Source organism: Rhineura floridana, chromosome 3 (assembly GCF_030035675.1).
Source record: "Rhineura floridana isolate rRhiFlo1 chromosome 3, rRhiFlo1.hap2, whole genome shotgun sequence".
NCBI lineage: Eukaryota > Metazoa > Chordata > Lepidosauria > Squamata > Rhineuridae > Rhineura > Rhineura floridana.
The window spans coordinates 63,835,099-63,862,934 of NC_084482.1; the positions used below are offsets into that span (position 1 = coordinate 63,835,099).

Here is a 27,836-nt window from a genome sequence, read left to right on the forward strand (position 1 = left end):
TCACTCGCAACTTGTCTGTTTCTGGGCATAGTTCAAAGTGCTGAGTATTACCTACAAACCCTATGCATCTTGGGACCATATTTTCTCATATGAGCCTGCCCAAGTGTTAAGACCTTTGGAAGTAGCAATTCTTTCCGTCCCACCAACATCTGAAGTGCATTTGGCAGGAACTTGAGAAAGGGCCTTCTTGGTGGCTGCTCTCAGGCTTTGGAACTCCTTGTCAAGGCAGGCTTGTCTGGCTTCCACCAGCAGGCAAATATGCTTTTATTTAGACAGGACTTTAGCCTCATAAGCCTATTGTTATGGCCACTGCAAATATCACAATTTGTTCAATTGGTTGTTGTATTTATTGATGTTTTTTAATTGATGTTTTATTTTTCTATTATATTTAGGTTTTTGTTTGTATTTTACCATTAGCTGCTTTGAACATCATTTGGTGGGAAAGTGGGGTACACATTTAACAAACAAACAATAAAACCTATGGCTTGTCCCTCTCCCTTGCAACTGGTATTCATATTCATAACTGAATATGGAAGGGGGTTTTGTGTGTGTTGTGGTTTTTTTACTATCATGGCCAATATATGCTAGTGGGAATCTTTCTCAGTCCCCTTTTAAGCAATCTAAGCCAGTGAATTCTATAAGTCAATTGTGTGTTATGCAAAGGAGTATTTTCCTTTGCATGCCTTGAATCTGCTAGACATAATTTCATTGAGTCGTTCTGAGTTCTAATGTTATGAGAGAAGAAGAAACATTATATGTATCCATGCCTAATTTTATAAAGCTTTGCAATGTCCCCCTCTCCCACTTAATTATCTTTTCCCTAAACAAAAAAGCACCCCACATCTTTAGCATTTCCTCCAAGCTGTCCTTAGGACAATTTGCCTGCTCTCTAGGTGCTGTCCAGGGTCCTGAAAGCCCTACCTCCAATAGCACTTGCTTCCCGGAGTCGTGGCCCACCATTGATCCTCATTTGTATGTTTCATGCCTGTCCTTTCACTCTGCCCCAGACTGCCAGATCTACATCCTTTCAACTTGTCCATGGGCTGTGCCTCATCACAAGAAGGCATATACAGAACAGAAAATACTCTATCTGGTGTGCCTTATTCTGTCTTTACTTATTGCAACATAGATGTATCCCCAAAGAATTGCTACATTGTTTGCTCCGAAAGTAGCCTGGTGATCATTGTCTGAGCTGTCAACTATTTACATGACCCCTTGACCCCAGTGTGCATGACTGCTTTGCGATCGGCCAGATGTTCTCTTTTTTTTTACCCCACCCCTGCTTGGATTGCAGGTTGAACTAGTGGCCTGAATCATTTCTCAATGCTGGTAGAAATAAAACATAGAATCATAGAATAATAGAGTTGAAACAGCCTACAAGGCCATCGAGTCCAACCCCCTGCTCAATGCAGGAATCCAAATCAAAGCATACCCAACAGGTGGCTGTCCAGCTGCCTCTTGAAGGCCTGCAGTGTTGGAGAACCCACCACCTCCGTAGGTAATTGGATCCATTGTCACACTGTTTTTTAACAGTTAAGAAGCTTTACCTGATGTTCAACCATAATCTGGCTTTCTGTAACTTGATCGCATTATTCCATGTTCTGCACACTGGGACCATCGAGAAGAGATCCCGGCCCTCCTCTGTGTGACAACCTGTCAAGTACTTGAAGAGTGCTATTATATCTCCCCTTAGTCTCCTCTTCTCAAGGCTAAATATGCCCAGTTCTTCCATTCTGTCCTCATAGGGCTTTGTTTCCAGTCCTCTAATCATCCTTGTTGCCCTCCTCTGAACCTGTTCAGAGGAGAGCAACATGAGGAATATATCTGGAAGTTTTATAAGATGAAGAAGCCTCAAAGGTGACATGAAGACAGGAACTAAAAATGCCTGTGCCCTATGTTATATACATGTCATGGAAAAGGTACTAGAGACACTGCCATATTTGTACCTCTGAGCTGATTTCCCAAGTGTTCTGGATAGGCAGATTTGCTGCTTCCACCTGACCTTAACCTTGACAACGATGCCCCAAGGAAAAGCAAGCTTAATGGGGCCTGCCATTTTAATTAGCTTTCATACTTTACTGTCCCACTCCCACTGTTTTGCTAATTATGTTTCCAGGCTGTCCCAGCATCTCCCCAACATCGTCAGGGTGAAAGACTTGTAACTGACACAGAGCTATTATGCAAGTTTCTCTCTCTCCCACCCCCACCCCCCCAGGAGCTACCAAGACAACCAATCATTCCTTGTCGACCTAGAAGCAAAGTGACAGCATGAAGAGTAGGATGTGGTGTCATGGTAAAAAATAACTTAAGGATTGGATTGGAAAAGAAACAAACAGGCCTTTGCAAACTGGCAGTTCTGATTTTAAAAAACCCTTTATGTTTGATACTTGCCATTGCACAAATTAAGTCTCAGAATTCTCTAGGATTTAATGGGAGATCAGTTCAGGATAGCTGAGAAATAATTCACTAATAGGCAAAAAAAACCCTTGCAGATTAAGAACGTACCTATAGCCAACAGATATGTCTATCCAACTTTAAAAAGCAGGGCAATAGGGCAGCTATAGTGAATGCACCAGGGGAACAGGAGACCTGACCTCCTCTCTGAGATATTGTACTGCCTTACAAATTTGTAAAAATGCAAACACAATTTGGGTTGGTTTTTCACAGTCCAATCCACTTCCTGGAAGAATTTGGTAATGTGCCTCTGAGCACATGGTGCAGCGGAGAGGGAGGGGGAGGGGGAGGGGGAGGGGAGGAGATTGGGTGGGTGGGCACTGGGCAGAGGAAAAGCCCCTTTCCTTTCCAAAAGAAAAACACTGTGAACAGTACCATTGTTTTTCAGGGTTTCCCCCGCCTTTTTATTCTACAACAGGCACATGTAGTCTCCCACCCAAATTTAAACCAAAGCTGTTCCTGGCCACATCCACACCAGATCTTTAGATACTCATGGCTTCCCCCAAAGAATCCTGGGAAGTGTAGTTAGTGAAGGATACTGAGAGTTGCTAGGAGAGGCCCTATTCACGTCACAGAGGTACAATCCCTAGAAGAGAGGCTGACTGTTAAACCACTCTGGCCACTGGAGCTCTGTCAGGGTAATAGGAGTTTCCTAACAACTCTTAGCACCCTTCACAATCTACACTTCCCATGATTCTTTGGGGGAAGCCATGACTGTTTAAAGTGGAAACAAATGTCTGGTGTGGGTGTGGCCACCTGATTAGCCAAGCCAAAGAGCTGTGAACATTTCAGAACATTGGTAGTTGGGTCTTACTGAGCATGCCTGGCCTTATCATTGAGTTCAATGCTAAATTTCTTAAATTAATTAAAAATCAGCCAGGCATTTTTTAAACATCTAAACTGCAGAAGATGAAGGTCAGAGTATGGAGCAAGGTCAATAATAGGATTACAGGTATTCTGTGAACATAGCTGATCTTTAATTAATTTCAACAAATTATGAGACCACTGACAGAAAAAAGTCCAACCAGAGTCTGGATTTTTTCTCTCTTGTTTTACACTTTGAACTCTTGATTTTCTCTGACTGTTTTGTGTATTGCCATGAAAACATACAGGGTTGTTAAGCAAGCATTTCTGAGTCAGGACTATAAGTCTTGTAAGGTTGTGTTTTGAAATGAGCTTATGGGAAGCATCAGAATGGCATGGGGGTATTTTCAATTTAACATTGCGGAATGCAAAAAATTCCATGCTGGCTATATTATACAACCACTCTCGTGGCTGCATAAACAGTTCTTATTGGAAAATTGAAGGGGGACGTGACATAAGAGGATGGCACCAATGGGAAACCAGCCATCTTTAGAGACAGTGCCATTTCCTGAGATCAGCCACTCAACTATGTGGACTGAGAATTGCAACTGCAGTCTTAGCTAGGAAAATATGGCACCACTGCTGTCATTTTATCATGTACTCATTTGTGTGAGAATATTGTACCAAACAGAAGTGAGTTCTTTTTCAATGACAAAATAATCGTAAACTTTGCATTCAGTCTCTATCAGTTGATTGCTTCTGGGCCTGTTCTTAAGTGCACAGTCTGGGCACATATGTGATTTTCAACTGGTAAAGTGCAGGTATCATCATCATCATCATTATGCTTTATATAAAATGGAACAGTTTGACTAAAATTGTATTATCTTATTTGTCTCATTCCCATTCACTCCCACACTGCTTGCAGAACATGTTTTTCTCACCATGCCCCCATTTTGCCATCACAATAACTCTGTGGGATAGAGGCTGACTGAGAGTGGCTAGATCAAGGTCATCCAGTGAATTTAATGTCTAAGACAGGATTTGAACCTGCATCTCCCTAGTCCTTGCCTGACATTCAAGCTACTACACTTACACTGACTCTGATAAATATAGATTGGTTGATGGTGATATTTAGCTGTAATCTCAGTTCATCCTCCCCTCCCCCCCAGTGGTATTATAGCAAAGACATACACACATTATATCAGATAATTAACCAGAGACAAGCAGTGTTGGGGTTTTAGCACTCTGAAATTTCAGACAATTGCTATAAGCTGTTTTTGTATATATATTTGGAAAGGGAGTAACAGACGATTGGCTCTGTTATCTCTTAAGCTGTGATCTACGTAAGGAAATTAGAATGGGTTCTTTGTTGAGGAGGAATGCATACATGCCTTCAGACACAGCAAAAGATGTTGGCTGGTGTTCCTTCCCCCTCTCCCCCAATGCCTAACAAATCAAAACAAAAAGAAAGAGCTAATGTAAAGGTCACCAAGACAGATATATCAGGAATACCAAATGGAAATGCACTGCCTTCAAGTCGATTCTGACTTATGGCCAGAGTTTGGAAAAGTTACTTTTTTTAACTACAACTCCCATCATCCCCAGCCAGCATGGCCACTGGATTGGGCTGATGGGAGTTTTAGTTCAAAAAAGTAACTTTTCCAAGCTTTGCTTATGGCAACCGTGTCAATAGGATTTTCGTGGTAAGCGGTATTCAGAGGGGTTTACCATTGTCTCCCTCTGAGGCTGAGAGGCAGCGACTGGCCAAAGGTCACTCAGTGAGCTTCATGGCTATGGCTGGGGGAGGCTGGAATGGGCAGAGGTGCCCCTGCCTCCACCCACAGAGTTCCCCATGGAGCTCTCCATTTCATCCACCAAACGGGCAGGAAGGAGGATCGGCTGAGCTGGCCAAGAACCTGCTGAATCCCAAGCCACCTCTGCTGCCGTCATTTGATGGCACTGGGCTCAGCTACTGTGGCAGTTTCAGATTGCACAGTGATTTGCCTGCCCCCCTTCCTCCCTAGGCTGCATGAGCAACAGGAACTGTGGATGAGGCAGTGGCAGATTATGTGAAGGTGTGGCTCTGCCACTCCATCAAACCTCACCATCAAACCTGCCTGGAAGACATATAAATTGCCCTGGCACACAGTATAATTATTCAAAATATTAAAAAACTCTTTTCACATCACATAGGCCTGCATTCCCTGACCTTCATAGATTTTGTAGGCTGTGTGAACTGTATATGTGATTGAGAACCTTGCAAAAGGCAACATTCCTATGGGCGATTAGTATATATGCATGTAGCACCTGTTCGCATAATCTACTGACCCTTTCCTTTCCAAAAGGAAAACATTATGAACAGTATCATTCTTTTTCAGGGTTTCCCCCACCTTTTTATTCTACAGCAGGCACATGTAGCCTCCTACCCAAATTTAAACCAAAGCTGGCCCTGGCCACATCCACACCAGACCTTTATTTCACTTTGGACAGTCATGGCTTCTCCCCCAAAATCCTGGGAAGTGTAGTTAGTGACGGGTGCTGAGAGTTGCTAGGAGACGCCCTGTTCCCCTCACGGACCTTCAGTCAGAGCAGCTGACTGTTAAACCACTCTGGCCATTGGAACTCTGTCATAGTCTCCTTCACAAACTACACTTTCCAGGATACTTTGGGGGAAGCCATAACTGTATAAAGTGAAATAAAGAACTGGTGTGGGTGTGGCATCCTGATTAAGCAAGCCCAGCAGCTGTGAGTCTGGCTTTTAGAACACTGACAGTTGGTTCTTACTGAGCATGCCTGGCCTTATCACTGAGTTCCATGCTAAATTTCTTTAATTAAAAATCAGCCAGGCATTTTTTAAACTGCAGAAGATGAAGGTCAGAGTATGGGGCAAGGTCAGTAATGGGATTACAGGTACTCTGTGAACATTGCTGATTTTTAATTAATTTCAACAAATTATGAGAACTCTGACAGAAAAAAAGTCCAACAGGGGTCTGGTTTTTCCCCTCTCTTTACACTTTGAACTCTCGATTCTCTCTGACTGTTTTGTGTATCACCATGAAAATTTAGAGGGTTGTTAAACAAGTGTTTCTGAGTCCAGGACTATAGGTTTTATAAGGTTTTGGTTTGAAATGAGCTTATGGGAAGGATCAGAATGGCATGGGGGTATTTTCAATTTAACACTGCCAAATGCAAAACATCCATGTTGGCTATAGTATACAGCCACTCTTGAAGAAAAGAAGCAAAGGCAGAAAGACCCCCAGCATAGAGAAACTGCATTTTGTTTGAAAATCACTGGATATTTGAGACCAAATTTTACACATGGAGGCTGTAGTGCACTTGACCTTGCAAGTAACATACCAATAGAATTTGTTGAATACATCCTCCAAGGCAATTCAGCTCTAAAGTAATTCAATTTCTTGAACATTTGAGTTTGTTGAAAAATAAAGCAGTTTTAACTCCAGAGAACTATGAGAAAATTATATTCCAATTTTTTAAAAGGTTGTGCCAAACTGGAAATGATCAGCCAAGACTTAAGAGATTTATTTAAAAAACAGCATTTTGCAGAACAGATACATTTTTTTAATTGCCTTCACTGCTTTATATAGGCCTCTCTACTAGATGTCAATGTTGTTTAATGAGAAGAAAAGTTTAAAGTATTTCTGGATTATTCCATTATTAAATCAAAGATGTTATGTAATGGAGGGTGTAAAATATCTCAGTGGGCCTGTTTCTAAAATTAATGTAACTGACTTGTAAATTAACGAAGCAAGTCTCTTGTGAATAATCAGAAAAATTGTGCTATAATCATGGTAGCGTATGTGGGAGAACACACAGCACTTTTTATATACTGTATGCAACAATGTGGTACAAAGTCTACTGTGAGTGCAAAATGCAAGCCTCTGTAACAAGGACCCTGAGAGGATTCTTTCCACAGCACTCTGGGTGAGGCATTCAACTGGGAGAGGTGTATTTGTGTTACTAAGGACAGAGGAAAAATCTCTGGAGAATCCTAACAAGAGCCAAATGCATGGATGTTTGTTTCTTTACAGCTCACACACCCGACAATTCCTTCATGGGTTTTGTGTCTGAGGAGCTCAACGAGACTGAGAAGCAATTCATTAAATCCAACAAGGCCAACAACGTGGCAGTAGTATATGGTAAAGAAGCCAGCATTTGGAAGGTGGGTGGCCAATACTCACATGAGCATTTCATCATAAAATAATGAATGAAATAGTGAAACTTTTCATCGGTGTCAAAAGCAATTAAACACTCAACACTGTCTGAAGTGTGTTAAATACATTGTGGAGAAATTTCTAGCAAAAATGTGTACATTAGTCAAAACTGCAGACAAAATGTCTCTATAAGGAGAAATCCACGCTGAAAAGCTAAAGAATTTTTATGAGGATTTTTTTTAAAAAAAATGTAAATTGCTGCAGAAATTTGGAGAATAGAATTTAAGATTAGAAAAGGGAGAAATTAAGAGAACCAACATTGATAGATTCTTATATCCTTTTGGACAGCAATCATATTAGGAGTGTGTGTCACTTTTATGCCCAGCACAGAGGCTTATTGGAAGTACTGGGTTGCCCACAGTTTCAAGGAGGATGCTGGACTAGATAAGACCTTGGTACAGTCCAACAGAGCTCTTCTGATCATGCTCACTTATATCCCACCACTTTAGAACATTCTGAGAGCTCTTTAGTTTGTTGCCATTAATACAGAGGAACTAATTCTCAACTCTTCTTACTTCTGTCTGTGTGCCGACCGTGGGATCTCCAGTTGCAGGTACAGTAAATGGAAAATCATTTTAAACTATGTGCTTTTCATATTTATTATTTAGATTTGAGTATCCATTTCTGTTGAAAAAATGGAATTTCATTTGAAGACTACATTGTGAGAACTTTGGATGAAGTATTTTCCCCTAGAAATTTTTGTTTAATTTGTGTTACCGCTCATTAGCAAAACAAATATGTTCACTCCAGTTATTGTATCACTCATCATACCCACCTTAAGTAGCACTCTCACATACAAAATTATTTTCAAATAGGCAACATGGACAAGAGTCAAATACAGTTGTATGACTTGTATCAATACAAATGTTGGCCCTGACATGAAATTTTGTTTTTATTTTGTTTTATTTTGAAGTCAAATTGAAAGTACAACAAATACCTTTTTCTTTTTTTTTACAAATCACAAACTCTTCCCTTAGTCTTTGAACTCCATAATAGTGAGATAGACAACAATCACAGTTAGGAAGATGTCTTTGGGCAGGCTGTAGGCATATTTTGCTATGAGAACCAAACTGCTGTGTAAGATGTAAGTTTGTTCTCTTGCCTAAGCTATGAAGTCTGTGTGATTCTTGAAAGAGTAACAGTGATGCTTATTCCAAAATGAAGCACAGGGCTCTTATTGGAGGTCAGACTCACAAAAACTGAAATCAGGGACCACTGGCAGTGCTCAACCCTAGAAACTTTCAAAATAATCAATGATGCCTTTGTGGAATGTACAGAGTTCAGTCCATCACAAGCCCACACACATTAGTGATGTCGGAGATTTCTAATTAAAACAGAAATAGGAGTGGTAATGTTTGCTTATTCATTACATGTCCGGAATAGAAATCAATCCAGAACACCAATACAATTGGTACTCACTGTTGTTGCTTTCAGTTCACAACAAATCAATTGGCTCTCCATCCATCCATTTCTTTGCATTGCATTTCCTTGGCTTTGATGGAAGACAACTGTAGTGGAATGGAAACAGTGCTGTGTGTAACAAACACATTACAAGGCAGATCAGAAAATGATGCCTTCTTACATTCTTGTTACACATATAGAATTAGAGCCCCCAATTCCAATGTGTGCCTTCCAAGCAAAACACTTGAACCATAGCACCGCTCACTTTAGAATTAAGCCCAGGTTGTGAATGGCTTGGCCTCTTCCCTTTGCAGCATCATTTTTCCCTACATGTTGCTTTCTACTTCTCACTGTTGCTTCCCAAGTACAAAGAGAGAGATATACCCCCCACCGAACACAAATCTGTTTTCCAGGAAAAAAACAGGTCACTTACCCCCTGAATATGAAAGCGAATCCTGAATCTAAAAGAGAAAAGCCCTCCCTCCCTCTCTCCCTCTCCCTCTCTCTCTCTCTCTCTCTCTCTCTCACACACACACACACTCTTCATTTTATACAACTATTGCCCATCTCCTCCAGTTAGGGTAATCTCTTATGCATCAATATGTGATTGCTCATCACAAAGATTTCCATCCACTAAACTGCAATAGGCAGCATCACAAGTGCTGTGGAGGGTTTTAAATTATCATTTCCACTAAGCAAGAACTTTGTGCAGAAACTGTAGATTTTGCCTGGAGATTATAATAATATTATTCATCCAAACCATATTTGCCAGATCCAGTGATATATTAAGGATGTTTGAAACTGATTGGAAACAAAGAAGTAATTAACTATAAACATGAAAACAACATCAAGTGACATCTATATCTACATAGGTGTGATCCGATGTAGCATGAATGGGCATCTGCTTGTGCAGTTGGTTTCTTTCTCTCCTTCCCTGCGCCCCCCCCGCATTCCCTTGCATACACCCCAAATCTCCTCCAGAGAGATTTTGTGGGCATGTAGGGGGCTGACAAGGGGAGTTGAGAAACTGGAAACCCCACTGTGCAAGCTGGTTCCCATTATACATTTAGGCAGACATCATGGGACCCCACTCTATACTTGTCTATCTAGTTATCTACACACACTTTGAATATCTTCCATTATTTTAACAAATGCTATGTATAAGATTCTTACCTATTCTCAGAACCTCACACCTGATCTGAATATGCTCCATCTTATTCCTCTGACAAAATATAAAGCCTATTTTGTACTGCAGATGATTGCCTCAATGGACTTATCTACTTGCTTTAAAAAGTACAGATTTACTTACATATACTGGGCTCAGTGACAAATTGCAACGCAAACCACTTGCTGACAGCTCAAAGGTCACTGTAGTCTAACGTCCACTGGGCAGATTCACTCTCTATAACCTTTTCTCTCTTGAGGAGAGAAAGGGCGGAGGAGGACAGAAAAACCTGTCATATGGGTAATTGATCATTCAGCAGGCTCTGGTATGAGAGATTTTACAGTAAGAAGTCAATTCCAAATCCTCACTGAGTACACTAGATGTTTCCAACTGGCACAGTCAAAATGTGTTTGCTCCTTTTGTGGATTTGCACAATGTTCTTTGTTTTTTGTTTTGCTTGTGAACTGGTCGAGCCCTCTATCTGTTTATTGTTTCCATCCGTTTCTGAGACCTCTTTGGACAGGTTAGATATGCCTGCAAGTGTCAGTGCATTGCCCATTAACCTGTGCTACCATGTGACATATCATGGGCCTCCATACATGCATAGCAAGACTTGTAGTTCTTAGCAAGACTTGTGGTGTTAGGCTTTGTCACATGTGCATGGAGGCCTCCAGTGGATTTCACAACAACTTAAGTTCTTGATGCCATTGATCTGCATGACATGCCAAAGCATCTCTGTGTTTACATCCACCAGTGACAGCAACAGATACACCAATTCTTGAAGTGCTTGAGGCAGGTGGCTACTACAAACAGTGAAGGTGGAATATCAAGCCTTCACCATTATATTCCCTGGCCCTCTTTGTCCATGAGAATGAAACTGTAGATTGTTCATGAATTTCTGTGGCTGGGGAAAGCTTTATTTCTTTGCTGAGCTTCAATAAACCCCAGAGCTGGATCACCATTTTTGCCTCTAACCCCCCCTCCCCCGGTCACTGTGTAGCAGGCTGGTTTGATTCTTTTAATACTGCAAAAGGTGAAGAAATTGGGGGGGGGGAGAGAGAATGAAAATATATTTATTCTGCAAAGGACAATGCTGAGCACAGCTGAATTCAAAGAGGAGGTTACTTCTCTGGGGTAGAATTTATGCTGGCAGGGAAAAGAGATCCATGCTTGGAAACATTGTGTGACATGTATTGATCTGCAAGCCTATTCCTTACCAGCTATGCACAATTCTTAAAACGCAACATGAAATGAGCTTCACATTTAAACCACCTAATGTGAGCCCCATTCCCAAAAGGAAAAGTTCTGGGAAGTTGCAAAACAATACCTCTTTTCAAATATATATGCCTTTTAAATCTACCTGCAATATAGCAATCAAGCAAGAGAACTCTGTCCACTGTTTAGGCTCCTGGTTATCATAAGTGTGGAGGCTCAAAAGTCCATCAGCTTCTACTTTGTAGAAATTGGTTGCCACTAGTGTTCCTCAGAGATTGCATCTGATGTGCTGTTCATAGAAATCCCAGACGAAAAGTGCCTCCATCCTGGTACAGTCCTTCTGCTACACTCCTAGTTTAGTGTCTAAAGCAGTTTCACTGACAATGAGGTCATGAGCTCTTTGACATCCTGATCTATTTAAAGGTCTCAGAATTGGCTTGCATTTCCTGATGTTGTTAAAGGTAGCTTATTCTGGTAGGTAGCACTTCTTGGCCAGAATGGGTTATTTCAGATGGTTTCTCTAAAATGCAGCTTGTCCTCAGGGATGGGACTTCCAAAATGTAGCAACTTGCAAGCTACTTTCCATATCTCAAAAGTGACACAGGAAACAGCCTTATTATATTTTTGCCCACTCAGCAGAGGACTCCAGGGGCCACCAAGAATACCTACAGGCCCATTGGCAGAGGCCTTCTCTGTGCCCACAGGGTTTATAAAATAATGAATGGCATGGAGAAAGTAGATAGAAAAAAGCTTTTCTCCCTCTCTCATAACACTAGAACTCATGGACATCCAATGAAGCTGAATGTTGGAAGAGTCAGGACAGACAAAAGAAAATACTGCTTCACACAGTGTTTAGTTACTATGGAATTAGCTCCCACAAGAGACAGTGATGGCCACCAACTTAAAAAAGAATTAGATAAATTCATGGACGATAACGTTATCAATGGCTACTAGCCATGATGGCTATGCTCTGCCTTCATGGGCGGAGGCTGTATGTTTCCAGACACCAGCTGCTGGAAACCGCAGGAAGGGACAGTGCTGTTGTGCTCAGGTCCTTCCTGTGGGTTTCCCATGGGCATCTGGTTGGCCACTGTGAGAACAGGATGCTGGACAAGATGAGCTACTGGCCTGATCCAGCAGGCTCTTCTCATGTTCTTATGTTTCTGTTGTAGCCAATAGAATAGGCTGTGGTATGTATGTGGTGCCCACCACAGTTTCTCTGGCTTGCAAATGGGCCCTGGGGCCCAAATAGTTTGGTGACCCACGGGTCTACTGTGACTGGCAGTAGCTCTCCAGGGTCTCAGGCAGAAAAAGGTCCTTCCCATCACCTTCTACCTAATCCTTTTCACTGGAGGTGCTGGGTGGAGACTGAACCTGGGACATTCTGCATGCCAACATATGCAGCATTTATCCAACACAGGAGGGGGAACCTGCATCTCTTGGTCGAATTTCATGTGGGTGTGGGGGGGAGCCCAGAAGGAGAGGAGGAGGAGAGGGGGAAATCAAGGGAAAACTTAAATGTGTGGAGGATAGAAGGAGAGGGGGAAACTCTGCAAGTTCAGACCTCTGACAAGAGTGATATATCCCCCCCCACAATTCAGCAAATAGGACAAGGTAGCATACTGATGCCATATTTCCCCTAAATGCTCAAAGCACTTCATTTTTGACGAGTCCTTACAGCATCCCTGTTAGGTAGGCCATATTATCTCCATATTATAGAAGCTGGGGGGGGGGAGAGAGGGAGAAAGAGAGACTGAAAAAAGAGTGGCTTTCCTAAGGCCACCCAGTAAGCTCATAGCTGTGGTGAGATTTTGAAGCTGGAATTTCTCAAATCACACTAGCTGATCTCACATTGACTCTGCTGGGTTACATTTTTATTTGCTTACTTTTATGTTTAGTCAAGGAAAGATTACCATCTAGATAAGCCATAACAAAATCTACGTAGTTGAACTGAATTTAAGGGTTGTTGCAGAATCTGAATGTTTGCACCTAGCAGGCACAAATGAGTTCCTTTCCTTTCTCAGGGCAAAGAGAAGTTTCTAGCCATCCTTAACAAGTACATGGAGATCCATGGCACTGTTTATTATGAAACCCAGCGTCCACCTGAAGTCCCGGCTTTTGTGAAGAATCATGGCCTTCTGCCACAACATGAGTTCCAGCAACTCCTGAGGAAAGCCAAGGTATTTGCCATAGGCAAAAAGAAAGACTGTTGCACCCAAACCATCCAAACTCTGTGTGCATGCTGGGAGGGAAAACACTTTGGTAATAAGAAATCCTCCTGTGTTATAGGTTTTTTTAAAAAAAGTTTTGTGCAGATGGGCTTTGCCAGCACACCCAAAAACAAGACTCGTGAGACAAAATTAAGTGGTAAAAGTGGTATATTTATTAAATATAACTAAACTAGAAGATCTGAAAAACCAATTAATCTGATTAACAAAATCATAAAAGTCCAGGCAGGTGGGCTTATATAACAAGGAATGATAACATTCCTCCTATCTCCTGGGCATGTTTACACCATATAGCAAAGGACTGGAAGTAAATTCTCCTTCCTTGCTGTGTGAGCCTTGGGTATGTGAACCTGACACGCGCACCATGACCTGCTTACCAGTGTTCACCAAGGTATGCATGCCAAGCCTAAAGGGCACCCCTAAGGACCTCCCCGCAAGCCAAAGGCACTGGAAGATGATTAAAGGGTGCCCTTAACCCAATAATACTTCATGTGTTTAACTGTTTTTCAAAAATCCCTCACCTGCCCAGACTAAATGCCAAATAAACAATTCCCCCACCACCACTCCCAAGGGCTAATTAGAAACACCCAGCAGTGTGAAGTAGGTGAAAAAGAGGAGTCCCAAAAGCCAGCCAGGGGGTCCCCCCAAAAATGTGAGTATCAGAACCCACACTATAGATGGAGGGCGGGAGGTGCCACAATGCAGGAGGAAGAAGTGGGGGCAGAACCAGTTTAAGAAGCCTGAGCTGTGCCCCTTCCTGATTGGCCTATAAAGTTCCTTGCATCCAAAAAGAACCCCTCCTCAGGTGAACCACTTGAGGCTTCTCAGGTAAGGGTGTGTGTGTGGCAACTTCACCCCCCCACTTAAAAGTGGGACTGGCATAATTTGTACAGCATTCTGACTACAAACCTGCTTTGTCAGGGGAAGTAGATGGCTTTGCATGAATGGCTGATGGAGAATGCAATAGTAATACTAGCTCAGCAGAAATACCAGAAGCCACAAGGGACAAAACCCTTAGGCAATGTGCTAGGACTGGTAATGGCGGCTAACTGGCTCTGGCACTCGACATCCTGTGCCTCCAGATGTTGTTGGACCACAACTCCCATCAGCCTCAGCTAGCATTGCCAATGGTCAGGAAGATGAGAGTTGTAGTCCAACAACATCTGAAGGCACACTGGTTGGGAAAGGCTGGGTTAGCAGGAATCCTGGAAAAATGGAAAATACTGCAAGTGGTCAAATTATGGAAAGAAAAGCCTGTTATGGAAGAATTTACAAATGTTGTGGAATCCATACTCTCTTAGTCTAGTTACCCAGCAGATGGATCCAGGTTTGAGTGGACCTTGGGGAGAGACCCTGTCCTCTGTCCATTGGCCCTGACAGGCTTGTCTGGCAGGCAGAAGCATTTCATATAGTGCTAGGCAGCTGAGTCTAACCACCATTTTAATTCAGAGCATTGGACTGGGACTTTTTTGAAAAGTGGGAGGGACAAGACAGGCATCCGTGGTGGGTCCTGCTGGTACTCTGGGGCCTTAGCAACTGCCCAAGAATGTCAGATGCTGCTGACACCAACCCTGCCTTCTACATAGTGCCAGGGCAAAGAAGCCATGTCTAACAGGCATGCCTGTGCAGTGAAATCCAGTGCATGCTTATTAAGATTAAATCCATGCTGTGTTCAATAGAGACTGATCTCAGAAAACATGCATAGATTGGCAACCTTACAGTCCAATCCTAAACATATGTACTCAGAAATAATTTCCACAGAGAGCAAAGGAATTTACTCCAAAATGAGTGTGCATCAGACTGTAGTCTTACAGCACAATTTTATACATGTCCACTCAAAAGTAAGTCCCTACGAGTTCAATGGAGCTTGCTCCCATATACATGGGTGTAGGATTCAGGGCCAGATTAGGGCCCTAACTAATTGAAGAGGATCCATAGCCTGAACTGGACCTCACCTGCCACCGGTGCTGTTTGACAGCTCATGGACACAATGTAACAAATAATTGTGAGGCCATTACATGTATTTTTGTCATATCAAAACAATGATGCCTGTTTCAGAGTCTGCTTTCTCTGTTTCATTTGTTTTTAACCAATTATATAAAACCTGAAATTTAGTTTAAAAATGTATTTAGAGGCCCCTCATAATCTAAGCTGTAGCTTACTTTGCTTGTGCATGAATCCGGCATTGATAGGATTGCAACTTTACAACACAATCTTAACCATGTTTACTCAGAAGTAAGGTTAGGATTGCAGCCTTAGTCCCATATAGCTCCCCCCAGGGGCCTTGCTCCATTATCTCAGCAACCCATAGAGCAATTGGTCACACTGGAGCTTTTTGCCTGGAGTTTTTGAGCAAACTTTTTTTTGCCAGTGCATTCCATAGTGTGTTGCTGTATAAGTTCTCTGTTATCCTGAACTGATCATTTTGCAAGTGCACTAATGGTTCACCTCCACAGCTGGTAATGCAAGGTTGATGAAGCCACTGCTTATGTGAAAATGGCATAATAGAATTAGAAGAGTAAAGCAGAGCAGAGTGGAAATGGCCTGGGAAAAGTATAATCCCATTACGGGAAGAGATAGCGGAAGATCTCACAGATGGATCTACTTCATAATTATAGAGTCAGAAGTTCATTTAGCTATCTTGCTAGCGGTTCTGAGGAATTTGCTGAAGCATATAATCACAACAAAGAATGTATTAGGTTTGTTCTCTGTTTTCTGTCTGTGAACGTACAAAAGTCTCAGATGCATACACATTATTTGCTGTGACTTGCTCGTGTCTTTAGCTACTTCAGAATGATTTTTACTTCCAAACTAGGAGAGTAGAATGAATGGAGCTTGACCCTCACCTTCAAATCCTTTATCAAAGCTCCACCCATTGTTTTCCCTACACCTATGATAGCATAAGTAGGCACCATCCAGCAAAGATTAACCATTCATGTCCTTGACTAAAAAGCTCTCCTTCAGGTGCCCCAATCTCTCAGGTAAAATGGATGGCAATTGGGAAGAGTGCCTTTTTGATAGTGGTGCCCACCTGTGGAATGCCCTCCCCAGGGAGTCTTGCCTGGTGCCCACTTTCATGTCATTTGGTGCCAGACAATGACATTTTTATTTCCCCCCCCTAGGCTTCTTAATCTTTTGAAGATCTTAACAGCTCTGCTGGTTTCTTGCATTCTATTGCTGCTTTAAAATTGTTGTTCTGCTGTTGTGCATTAGTAAAACATATTGTTGCATTTTTAATATTGTAAGCTGCCCTGGGATGCTATTTGGTATTGAAGGTGCAGGATATAAATCACTCACTCACTCAATCAAATAAATAGAATAATTAACAGAGTGATCTTAACTCCGATCCACGCTGCTAGCAGAGATTAGGATGGAACCAAGGTGTTCCTTCACCACACACTGCTGTGCCTGCTGAAAGCACAGTGGGGCACATGCTATGGCCAGTGTTATTCCAGTCTGCAGCTTTGGGGGAATTTCAGGGACAGAGCAGGGCTAGGGTCAGATCCACTGGATTCAAAACTGGCCTGTTTTCTAGTGAGGGTGCCAGATCCAGCCCCCTCTGCTGAACTAACCTGAGAACTAGTGCAGCAAAAAGAATTAACTGCCCCCCCTTCTATCTGCAGGGCTGCAGATGCGGCAAGGAATCCATTGCTTTGCCTCCCCCCCTATGCCCCATGCCCCACACTAGGATTGCTCCCTAAATATCTTTTACACCGCTTCAATGGCCTCTGGCCATGAAGCAGTTTATAAATTTGTTAAATAAATAACTGAGGCTGCAGTCCTATACCCACTTATTTAGCAGCAAGTCTCACTAAACTCAGTATGGCTTAATTCTGAGTAGACATGCATAGGACTGCACAGTAAACTAAACTGAGGTCACATTCCACACCACACATTTATTCCACTTTAAACAGTCATAGCTTCCTCCAGAGAATCTTGGGAAATGTCATTTGTGAAGGATGCTGAGAGTTCTTAGGAGACTCCTATTCTCACAGAGCTACAATTGCCAGAGTGGTTTAACAGCCAGCCTCTCTTCCCAGAGAATTCTGGTGGTTGTAGCTCTGTGGGAATAGGGGGTGTCCTAACAACTCTCAGCACCCTTCACAAACAACACTTCCCAGGATTCTTTGGGGGAAGCCATGACTATTTAAAGTGGAATGATAGTGGAATAAACGTATGGTGTGAATGTGGCCTGAGTCCAATTCCTTTGCTTTCAGGGTAGAGACCCACTTACTGTTCTGCCAGTACCTGTGTGTCTCTGCCTCTCTTTTCTGAAAACCCTGCCCCTTTTTACTGTAAAACCTGGTGAGAACAGCTTGAGTGTGTATGTGTTGTTGTTGTTTTTAAAAAAATCAGCTTCAAAGGGATTTTGCAATTGATTGGCAGATCAATCCATTCCCCCTCCAGGTGTGGTCAATGAAAACACTTTGCTGTAGGTGATTATTGTGCTCACAGCCTCAATACCATTCTCATCAGCTTTTTGCTTTAGACCTACTAACCCAACCACATTAGTTGCTTAAAGCAGGATATGTTTTCATTAGCCCTGTCTTCTTCCCACATGTAAACTAAGAATGTTTGTTTCATCATGTGGTGCATTTATTAAATAATTGTCTTAGTTTCTGCTTTCTCTCCTCCCCCTTTATGAAAGATTGAAAAACAAGGCACCTAATGCTCAGATAGCTGGTATAGCATAGTGGGGAGGAGAGCCTGGCTGGGAGTCCAGAGTCTGTGAGTTCAAATCCCCGCTTGTGCCTCCTGGGTGTCAAGGCCAGCTAAAGATCACCCCCACAGTGAGTGGCTCAGGGGTTATGTGCCCTGCCGCCTGTGTAGCCGTGGGCAAGCTGCATAGTCCCAAGGAGCCCAGTTGCCCCCTAGCTGGCAGTTGAGGACAAGGAAGGGGCTGGTTTGTTCAGCTGTGGCAAGCTGAGCAGGCCCTAGCCAGCTGGGGAGGACTAGCCTCAGAGGGAGGCAATGGTAACCCCCTCTGAATACCACTTACCATGAACACCCTATTCATAGGGTAACCATAATTCAGGATTGACTTGAAGGCAGTCCATTTCCATTTTTCAATGCTCAGATCCACTTTGGGGCCTCTTGCCATGTGGGGAGCTTGTTGGCAGAATGACTTGTCCTGACTCACACTCACTGATCAAAGTTGCTACTTTTTTTAAAAAAGAAGGGGGGAAGCCCTCCAACTGTAAAATTGCTTGTAGTGTGACACATAAACTGAGCTAATGGACATCCTAGCAGGCTGCAAAATTAGCACCCTGACGGTTACAGTTTGTTAACATACCCAACCTGCTTCCCAAATTGGCAACAATATTGGAGAGTGGTTAACATCCTCGTGAACCCCTGCTGGATGGAGGAATCCAAAAGGGAAGCTACAGGGCCGACTGAAGAGATGCTAACAAGACTGTGCACACGACTTGGTGGCAAGTGAAAGGGAGGAAGAATATAGTCTCTTGCATCCACCTTGGCTATAGTAGCTAAGCCCCAAAGAGAGGGTTGCGGCTTGGTACGGTCAAGAAACTGATAGGCGTATGCTGAAGTGGACGACAGATAGCCCTCTCCCACTGCAAGTGGATTCTGAAAGCACAATTCAGTCCCTGGTTACTCAGAAGTAAAACTTACTATATTCAATGGAGGTTACTTCCTGGTAAGCATTTTTTCTCACAGCCTAAGGCAAATGATAAATTGCGGAGGTGGCTCCCCACACGTACTTCGGAGTTTATTTCTCCCTGCAAGATGCTCCTCAATATGCCAGCAAAATTCTTGTTGTCATGTTGACATATGGAAGCACATTGCTCACAATAGCCATGCACCTCTCCACACAAGGGGAAGGACCACATGGAAAGACAGGGGGATGGGGAGGAGCCCAAAACAGCTTGTGCAAAGACACACCTTTGATCTCCTGAGCAGCTATCATATGAAAAAGTTAGTCGTTTTTTAAGGCCTTGTGGATGTAGGGAATTATTTCTTATACATTAGCAAGAAACAAGGGCACAAATAAGCCCAGCCCAAATTTTCCATTTTCAGTTCCTATGATTTTCTAAATTAAGAATTTAAAACTAAGATTTTTCTTCCTCCTGCACCAGTGGGGCTAATTCATGTGAAGGCAACAATGTGTCAGGGTACTGTAAAATAGGAAAATACATTTTCACAAACTATAATTTAATATCTGCCATATTCATGAAAATTAACGCATGCAAAGTGTTAATTTGTGATTACTCGAACATGCTAATGTAGAAGCTATCTGGGCCATGTGTCAATTCAGATGTTGTCCTCTATGATGAAACAAGTTGCCAGTCCTGGACTACTGCAGGACTTTCCGCCAGCAGGTGAAAATGCCAAGCAAGGGCAAAACAAAGGGTTGATGGACCATTAATTCCCATTGCAAGGGATAAAATAAATAACTGAAGTAGCCTAAAAATCTCAGGATTACAAAGGGTCCCTGAAATCTCTGGATTTTCTCTCTGCAGCTCTTCATTGGGTTTGGGTTCCCCTATGAAGGCCCTGCCCCCCTGGAAGCGATAGCCAATGGGTGTGTTTTCCTGCAGGCTCGTTTCAACCCACCTCACAGCTCACTCAATCATGAATTCTTCAGAGGCAAGCCTACCTCGAGAGAGGTAAGTCTGCTTTGCAGGTATGCAGTGAGGGTCTGGGGCATGGACCTGAACCTCATTTGTTTGTGCCTAGTTGATCTGGCTGTTTCTAAAGCATATAGATTGGGGATGGGGATCCTTTGAGCCTCCAGATGTTGTTAGACTGCAACCTCCACCAGCACCAGTTAGCATGGTCAGCGGTCAGGGATGAGGGGAGTTGTAGTCTAGCAACAACTTTCTCCACCCCCAATATAGATGTAACTTCATCTCCACTCTAAAAGTATTGGCCTTTCGGAGAGCCAGTGTGCTCTAGTGGACAGGATGATGCTTATACATTTAGGAGATTTTGATATCAACATATCCAAGAAGGTATATAACAGTACATTGTTATCTTCCAGCCTCAGTTCCCTCCTCTGTAAAAGTATTCTTTAAAAAACAAACTGTGTAAGTGTGCTGTTGTGAGAATGAATTTACATGTTACTTTACATGTTACTTTCCCCCTATAAAATTATAGTAAGATGAAGTGCATACTTTGTAATGTGATGGGGTTAGCCACAGCATGTATAAGGATTAGAAAAATGGATCAACCTGAGTTCCATTTGTACATATCTGAATATGAATATTTCCTCCATAACTTAGAAAGGTTTGTATACAGGCTCCACTCAGTTTCCTTTTCTTCCTTATTGCTCCTTCTGATCCTAATGCTTCACCATGTTTTCTGAAATGCTTGCTGTCACAGTGCCCCCTGCAGGAAGTGCTGAGTAATATGTTCCTTTCTTTATTTTAGGTATCCTCCCAGCATCCCTATGCAGAGGATTTCATAGGGAAACCCCATGTATGGACAGTGGACTATAATAATTCAGAGGAGTTTGAAGCTGCTGTCAAAGCCATTATGAGGACCAAGGTAACTGCTAGGCAAACCTACTGAAACATTTTTAGTTGTGGAAATGGAGTCTTCATTTCAGTTTTTTGCAAAAATACTCCAGCAGATGGATTCAGCAGGTACAATGGCAGATTGAGAACTAGTGTGGGCTTGCAGTGCATCTGAGGAAAAATGTAGAAAAAACATGGCCTATTACAGGTACCTTCCTATCCCTCACATACAAACTGTAGGACAGGTCAAATTATCTAGATCACTGGTTCCCAACCTTTATGAGCACAGGACCCCCTTTATAAGCTGAACATTTTTTGTGACCTCCTCCCCCCAGGGAGGCAGGCTGGCTGCCAGGAAGGAAGGGGAAAAGCAGCCTTTCTTTGCAGGCTTGCTTCTTTTTGCTTCACAAAAAGCCCTCTCCTCTCATTCTAAGCAAGGGCGTTGCCAGTAGCGGCAGTGCAAGGAGACGGGAATCAGTGATAGTAATCCCCTCTTCTTCCTGGTAGCCCCACCCTCAGCCTCCTTTGGCATCTGCCATGTATTTTATAGGCAGATGCCTGCCCTTAGTGCGCCTGAAAGATGCTCTGGCGCTTCAGCAAAAGGCCTCCCCTCTCGTTTGGAGCAAGGGGGAGGTGTCATCTGCAGCGGCAGTGGAAAGCAGACAGTGTAGAGGGAGTGAAGACTTTTTAAAAAAATTAATAAATAATTCATTTCTTTACTGTTCCCGCCCCCCTCTGGATTACTTCGTGGTCCCCCTAGGGGTCCCGGCCCCCAGGTTGGGAACCACTGATCTAGATTAGAAAGTGTTAATAACTGAGTTAGTTGGCTTTTGGCTTTTGTTTTTTTAACCTCTCCCAAAAGTTTCATTTTTTAAAAAAAATGTCACTTTCAAAAAGCTCACTAAAATATAATAATCTGGTATTTAGAATCTCAAGATGCAGGAGGCTGTACCTTACGTAACTCCCAAGTCAGTCTTGGGTGTTTCGTGGCTCTTTCCAAAATTATCTTATGATGTACATGAGCATAATATAAGATGGGCACGCGCATTCAACTGTTTCACAGCAGTGACCCACATATGGCAAACTAGCTGCTGGCATTTCAGCTCCCAGTTATACCAAACACACATATTTGCCATTAAACCCACAATTAAGCTTGTGTTTAAAAGAAATATTTCTGAAGTTACTTTTGCAAGTGTTCAAGGGCCAAACTAAACATTAAAATAAATACTTGACTGTCGTCAAAAAGGGCTGACACACATTTTGTTCTCATTCTCCCCTGTGGAATATTTAGTGGAATTTATCTTGTGACATGACATGAAAACGTTCTGCACTTCTCTAGACTTGCTGTCACCATCAAGGTTTGCCAATGGTGGTGATCCCCACTTTATCATGTCTTCATGACACAAGGTCGCTTTTACTAGATGTCACAGAAGGGGACGAGGGAACCAGATGTGCAGTTTGCTCTTTTTTGAAACCAGTCACATCAGTTCAGTTTATTATGCAACAGCCAACGAGGCTTTTTGCATACACACCAAAAGGAAGAGACACAGTAAAAACATTAAAAAAATTATTACAAAAAAGAAATAAATAATTCAGGAATATAAATATACAACACTATGGCAAAAATGGATAATTAATAATAATTATAAAATTGCTCTAACTCTGGATATTATCATCTGAAGTAATAAAAGATTTTATCCACACTAAAGCTAAATTAACATATTTAGCAGTTCCTGCTAATAAAAACACAATTCAAGGTATCATCACTGATATTAACAAGGAGGGGATTGAGATAGCAACATCTTAAAACTAAGTATAATGAGCATTCTAGAAAAAAATATTCGAAGCCTCCATTTTCCCACAACCAGCAAGGCAGCATCTGTTTGTATTAAAATGGCCTTTGTTGCACCCCTTAAGCTCCATCAACTGTAAGGTGTTCAGCCTACATTTAGTTAAAAGCCCCTTAAAGGCATATGGGCGGTTGAAGACTAAGTATGAAGGCAATGTCCCGGGATGAACAGCAATGTATTAGAGAGACAGTTGGACACTAATGTGGTGGTAACCTGGAAATCCATATCAGCTAAGCACCTTGCAAGTTCCAGGTGGGCACCTCTATAATCTTTTGTTATCAAGTGACCCACAGAAAAGCCCAATTCAGAGATTATCTGATTAACTTTGGAAGCCCATGATTCTGGTCCCATCCCCATATGTCATTATGACAAGGGGAGAGGCCTGTTGGAAAATTGTCTACAACTAGTAGTAAATGGCAGCTTTCTGGGCTAAGGTTTTCACCGAACAACAGGCTGACTCCATGTATACATGGATCCATGAGTAAATCTAGGGACACCCAGAGCTCTTGTTAGAAATTTATGTCGTTTCAGTTCCAGAGCTGTGGTATCTGTATACCTATAAGGTATGAGGCATCTGGTACCCATATAGCGGCCCCATACAACAATTGGGATAATAGCTTAGTGTTATAAAGCTAAGCTTTGCTCGTCTACCTCCTAATTTGGCCACATAACGAAAGATGGCAGTGGCAGTGGCATCAGCTGTTAATACAGCAGCTTTCAAATGGGTTGACCAGGATCCAGAGTTTTTACATGTCACACACAGGTATTTATAAGAGTTACCTTGCTCCAGTCACTGGTTGTCCAACTGCCATCTATAATTTTGTCTTCTCCTCCCAAAAACCATTATTTTACTTTTAGAATAGTTGACATTGAAAAGTTCCTTAACACAATATGCATCCAGAACTCTTAGGAGTCTGTATATTCCCACTTAAGTGTATGAAAGATGACATCAATACATCAATACAATAAGATGGAAACATCCTTATCTCTCAAACGAGGAGGAAAGAACTCCACCCCTGATAGAGAGGGGACTATATAATTAAGATACACGTGAAATAAGAGGGGTGCTAACAAGCAACCCTAGCACGCTACCTTATTAACTGGGATTGGTCCCGAGAGGCAGCCCCTGGCTGTTACTCTGAAACATAAGCTAGAATTGTTATACAGTCCCTGGATTCTGCTTAGTAGTCTGCAGTCTATATTCAAAAGGGTCGACTTATGCCAAAGGTAAAGTCAAAACCAGTCACATACTTACCACCATAACATCTAGTTTAGTCCTAAGATTTGAGATTTAAGACTGCATGTACAAAAACAAGTAACATCAGCCACAAGCTTCAGTGTTAGTACGTTCACTTTCAGGAAAGTCGTTTTCAGCTTTGGGGCAATTTTTCAAAGATTGCTCCACAGAGCTTCTCCTATATCAGAAGATATTAACACAACCTGCCTGCTGTTCACCCCTACCATGCAAGTGCTATAAAAGCTCTGGATAATTCATCTTCTTTGATTTAATTATTCATTATTAGTATAGTATAGTATATTAGCATTATTTGTATTAAACCATTCAACAATAAGAGGAAGAGCCTCAAGTGCTGTCTTTTATTAGTATGCATTTTTACATGTGCACACACAAACAAACATTTTTTAAAAAAATACTGGGAAGTAAAAAAAGACCTTCTGAAAAATGCAGCACCTGCTGTGTGATTTGGTTTCTCAGACTTTTAAAATGTATCTGTCATGAATATTTACCTCTCCCACAGCAGAAGCCTTTCAAGTTGTCCAGATCATTAAAGTCAATTATCCTGGAGGGAGAAAATGTGCTGATCTCCATTTTGCTCACAGTTTGCTTGGAGTGGGAGGTGGGTGTCCCTGTTGTTACAAAGATGATCTGCTGCAAAATGGTGCCTCTCTGAATACCTGACTCAGTCTGACTCAGAGGGTTGGCAGGAATCAGGGGATTCAGCTCAATAGTTAAGCAGTTATTAAAAGGGATATTTTTAAGAACCAGTGATTGCTGCTTCACACTTTATGACGTAACAACCCCAGGACTGTCTCCAAGTGAACACAGGGCAGGAAGCTACTGACAGTCCCAATAAGCATACCTGGATGACACGTTCCAGAAAGATAGCCATATTAGTCTGTAGCAGCAGAAACCACAAAGAGTCTGGTGGCATCTTAAAGACTATTAAATTTATTTTTGCATAAGCTTTCATGGAGTATGAAAGAACCTGCCATAATATATCTGCTCTTCTTTAAGAATACAATACCTGTTATAATCAGACAGTGCATTTTAGGTGTCCATGGAAAATGTTTGTCCGTAGACATAAAATAATCAGGTGTGAAGTTTACTTTTTAGAGCATGCAAAATGTGGGATGGGTACGTCACCATTGTAGATATCCAGGGTAGCCAATGTGGTGTCCTCCAGATGTTGCTGGACTACAACTCCCATCATCACCCTGACCATTGGTCATGTTGGCTGGGGCTGATGGGAGCTGGAGGCCAACAACATCTAGAGGACATCACATTGGCTACCCTAATGTATATGGACATCTGTCACTATTTTCATGAGCATAGATCTTTTTCGTGTTCCACTGTACAACTGCAATCAAGTATTTCACAGGCTGCTTTTCTTCTTCCCCTTATACTGGTAGTAGATGCTTGACTGTTTCAAATACTGCATGGCTATGGTAGTTGTTCAATTAGTAACACTTTGCACAAGTTGCAACTAACCGCTTCAAGTTCTGGCTCAAGCAAGAATGGGAAACATATGACTGTGGCCATTGTTTTAATGCACCAAATATCCTTTCCCTGACAAGAATGCTAGGTGTAAAACAATTTTTTTATTTTTGCTCCTGCTCCACAGGATTTGTCCTTGCAGATCTGTGAAGAAATTTAGGAAATCATGTAGCCAAAACTGTGCAGAAAATGGATTGACCACTGTGGCGATCCATGTTTTCCAAACATTAAAGGGGCTGAGCTCCTCATTGGGACATGGCATGCTCTGCTAGTATACTCCAGTTCATCCTGCTGTTTCAGTTTCCCTTGTTTCACTCATACAGACATGATGACTTATACTATTATAAATATTATAAGTCATGGGAGAAAAATTTGATTCAGTTCATATTTAAAGGTGAATGCAACTAATTTGTACTTTCTGAAACAATATGATTATTGAAACACAGCCATCCTTTGACATTCACACTTCTCTGAATTTTGCAATGCGGTTCTCCCGCCAAGGCACATGTAAAAAAAAATGCACATAACAGGGGTAAAGTGTACCTATAAATGCATGCATTAATAAAAAGAACATATAAAATGCATTATATTACGGAAGATTGCTGTGCAAACATGTTTATATTAGACAAAATTGCATACAGTGTGTATATTACAAGAAATTCACACTAAAATATTTATGAGGACTTTTTTTAAGGAATTTGCACACAGATGTGGAAATGTAGAGAACTAAACTTAAGATTGGAAACATGAGAAGCTGAGAGGAACCAAGCATTGGCAAATTCACCCATCCCTAACTAGAACTAGTGTAATGTTCATCCTGCTCTTTACATTTCCCATGTTTCACTCACACAGACATAATGACTTGTACTAAAACTAGTGCAGTATTGTGACTGAGGTTAGAACTAGATGTCACAGAAGTTGTGTGGTTGCAACTAAAAACCTCTGCTTCATATCTCAACCTCCTCCATGCCCACAGTAGTAATCTATTACTACTAAATATGTGAGGTTACATCATCAACTCAGTCTTGGTTAGACTGGTGAGCATGAGAGAGGGGGCCTTTTCAGTGGTAGCCACACACTTGTGGAATTCTGTTCTAATTGAGATTCAAATGGCCCCATCGTTACAAGTGGAAGTTAAAGGCCTATTTGTTCTGAGACTTTTTTTCTTGGAACTTTATTCTACTGCTGCTGCTTTATCTGGTGCCGAATTGTTGTGTTTATTTTAATCATTTTATCCTGGGCTGAATGTTATTTATTGCTATTGTTTTTACTGCTGTTTTATTGTAATGTATTTCTCTTGCTGTCTTTAGCGACTGTTTTCATCAAATGCCGTGATTTTATATTTTATATTTTATGTTTATATGATGTAAGTGACTTTGGTGAGGGCTTGGCCATAAAACAAATATCCCCACCCCCTGCAAAAACCTGGAAGTAACAGCCAACAAAGTGGAGCAGGGAGACTTTGAACACCATTAACACCTTGTCATGCTTTTTGTATTGGTGAACATTACAGGAGTGAGAGAAAGAAGTGAGGGGAATATGCTGTTCTCCATGGCAGCCACAGATACCCAAGGTGGGGCATGTTTTTCAACCCAAGGGATGCATTCCCTCATGGGGGATCTTCCAGGGACCCTATACCAATGGTGGGCAGGGCCAGAGGTAACAATCGCCAGAGCAATGGATGTGACTCTTACCTGTGTGTACGAGGCTACATTCCAACCATGAACAAAAAGTCAGAGATGTACATACATGCACATACGCATGCACACCCAAATCTCCATTGCCCACCCAGGCAAGCAAGTGGCATTGTCACAGTTCAAGGACACGTTTCAGGCAGGCAAAAGCACCTGAGGAGATTGCAGAGCAGAGTTAGTGAGGTAAGGGGTATGACCTGGTGAGGGGGTGTGGCTATGGGAAATCCTAAGGGCTGGATAGAGAGTTCTGAAGTGCCACATTCCCTGAGGGTCCCCACTCCTGCTGTATAGTGAGTGTCTAGTAGATGGACCTAAGAAACTAAGAAAAATGGTTCACATCTCACCTCTGCTACAAATTCATCACCATTGACTACCAAGGCACAGACCAGAGGAGCTCCACTTTCACTTTCCTAGCATTTTCTCATTCATTTGCCTTGCTATGGCTAGAGTGCCTTTGGTTTGCAGCTCAGATGTTCATAGTTACAAAATTGTATGGTCCTGAGTGGGGCCTAAAGATTGGGCAAATTCAACTCCTGCGCTAGAAAAGAATCCACTGGATCAAATAACCCTAACATTATAAATCA

General features: G+C 42.1%; 1 protein-coding gene across 2 annotated transcripts in view; it reads left to right on the forward strand.

Annotated features, from left to right (window-relative positions):
- The window catches only part of MGAT5B (alpha-1,6-mannosylglycoprotein 6-beta-N-acetylglucosaminyltransferase B), a 284,082-nt gene that overhangs the window by 226,264 nt on the left and 29,982 nt on the right, over positions 1-27,836 (forward strand). The window contains exons 11-15 of one of the 2 annotated variants that reach the window (XM_061621826.1): positions 7,308-7,438; positions 8,038-8,043; positions 13,296-13,451; positions 19,979-20,125; positions 20,889-21,005. In XM_061621826.1, coding sequence (XP_061477810.1) covers positions 7,308-7,438; positions 8,038-8,043; positions 13,296-13,451; positions 19,979-20,125; positions 20,889-21,005 — 557 coding nt within the window. The remainder of the gene's footprint in view (positions 1-7,307; positions 7,439-8,037; positions 8,044-13,295; positions 13,452-19,978; positions 20,126-20,888; positions 21,006-27,836) is intronic. The other variant, XM_061621825.1, reaches the window with a different exon arrangement.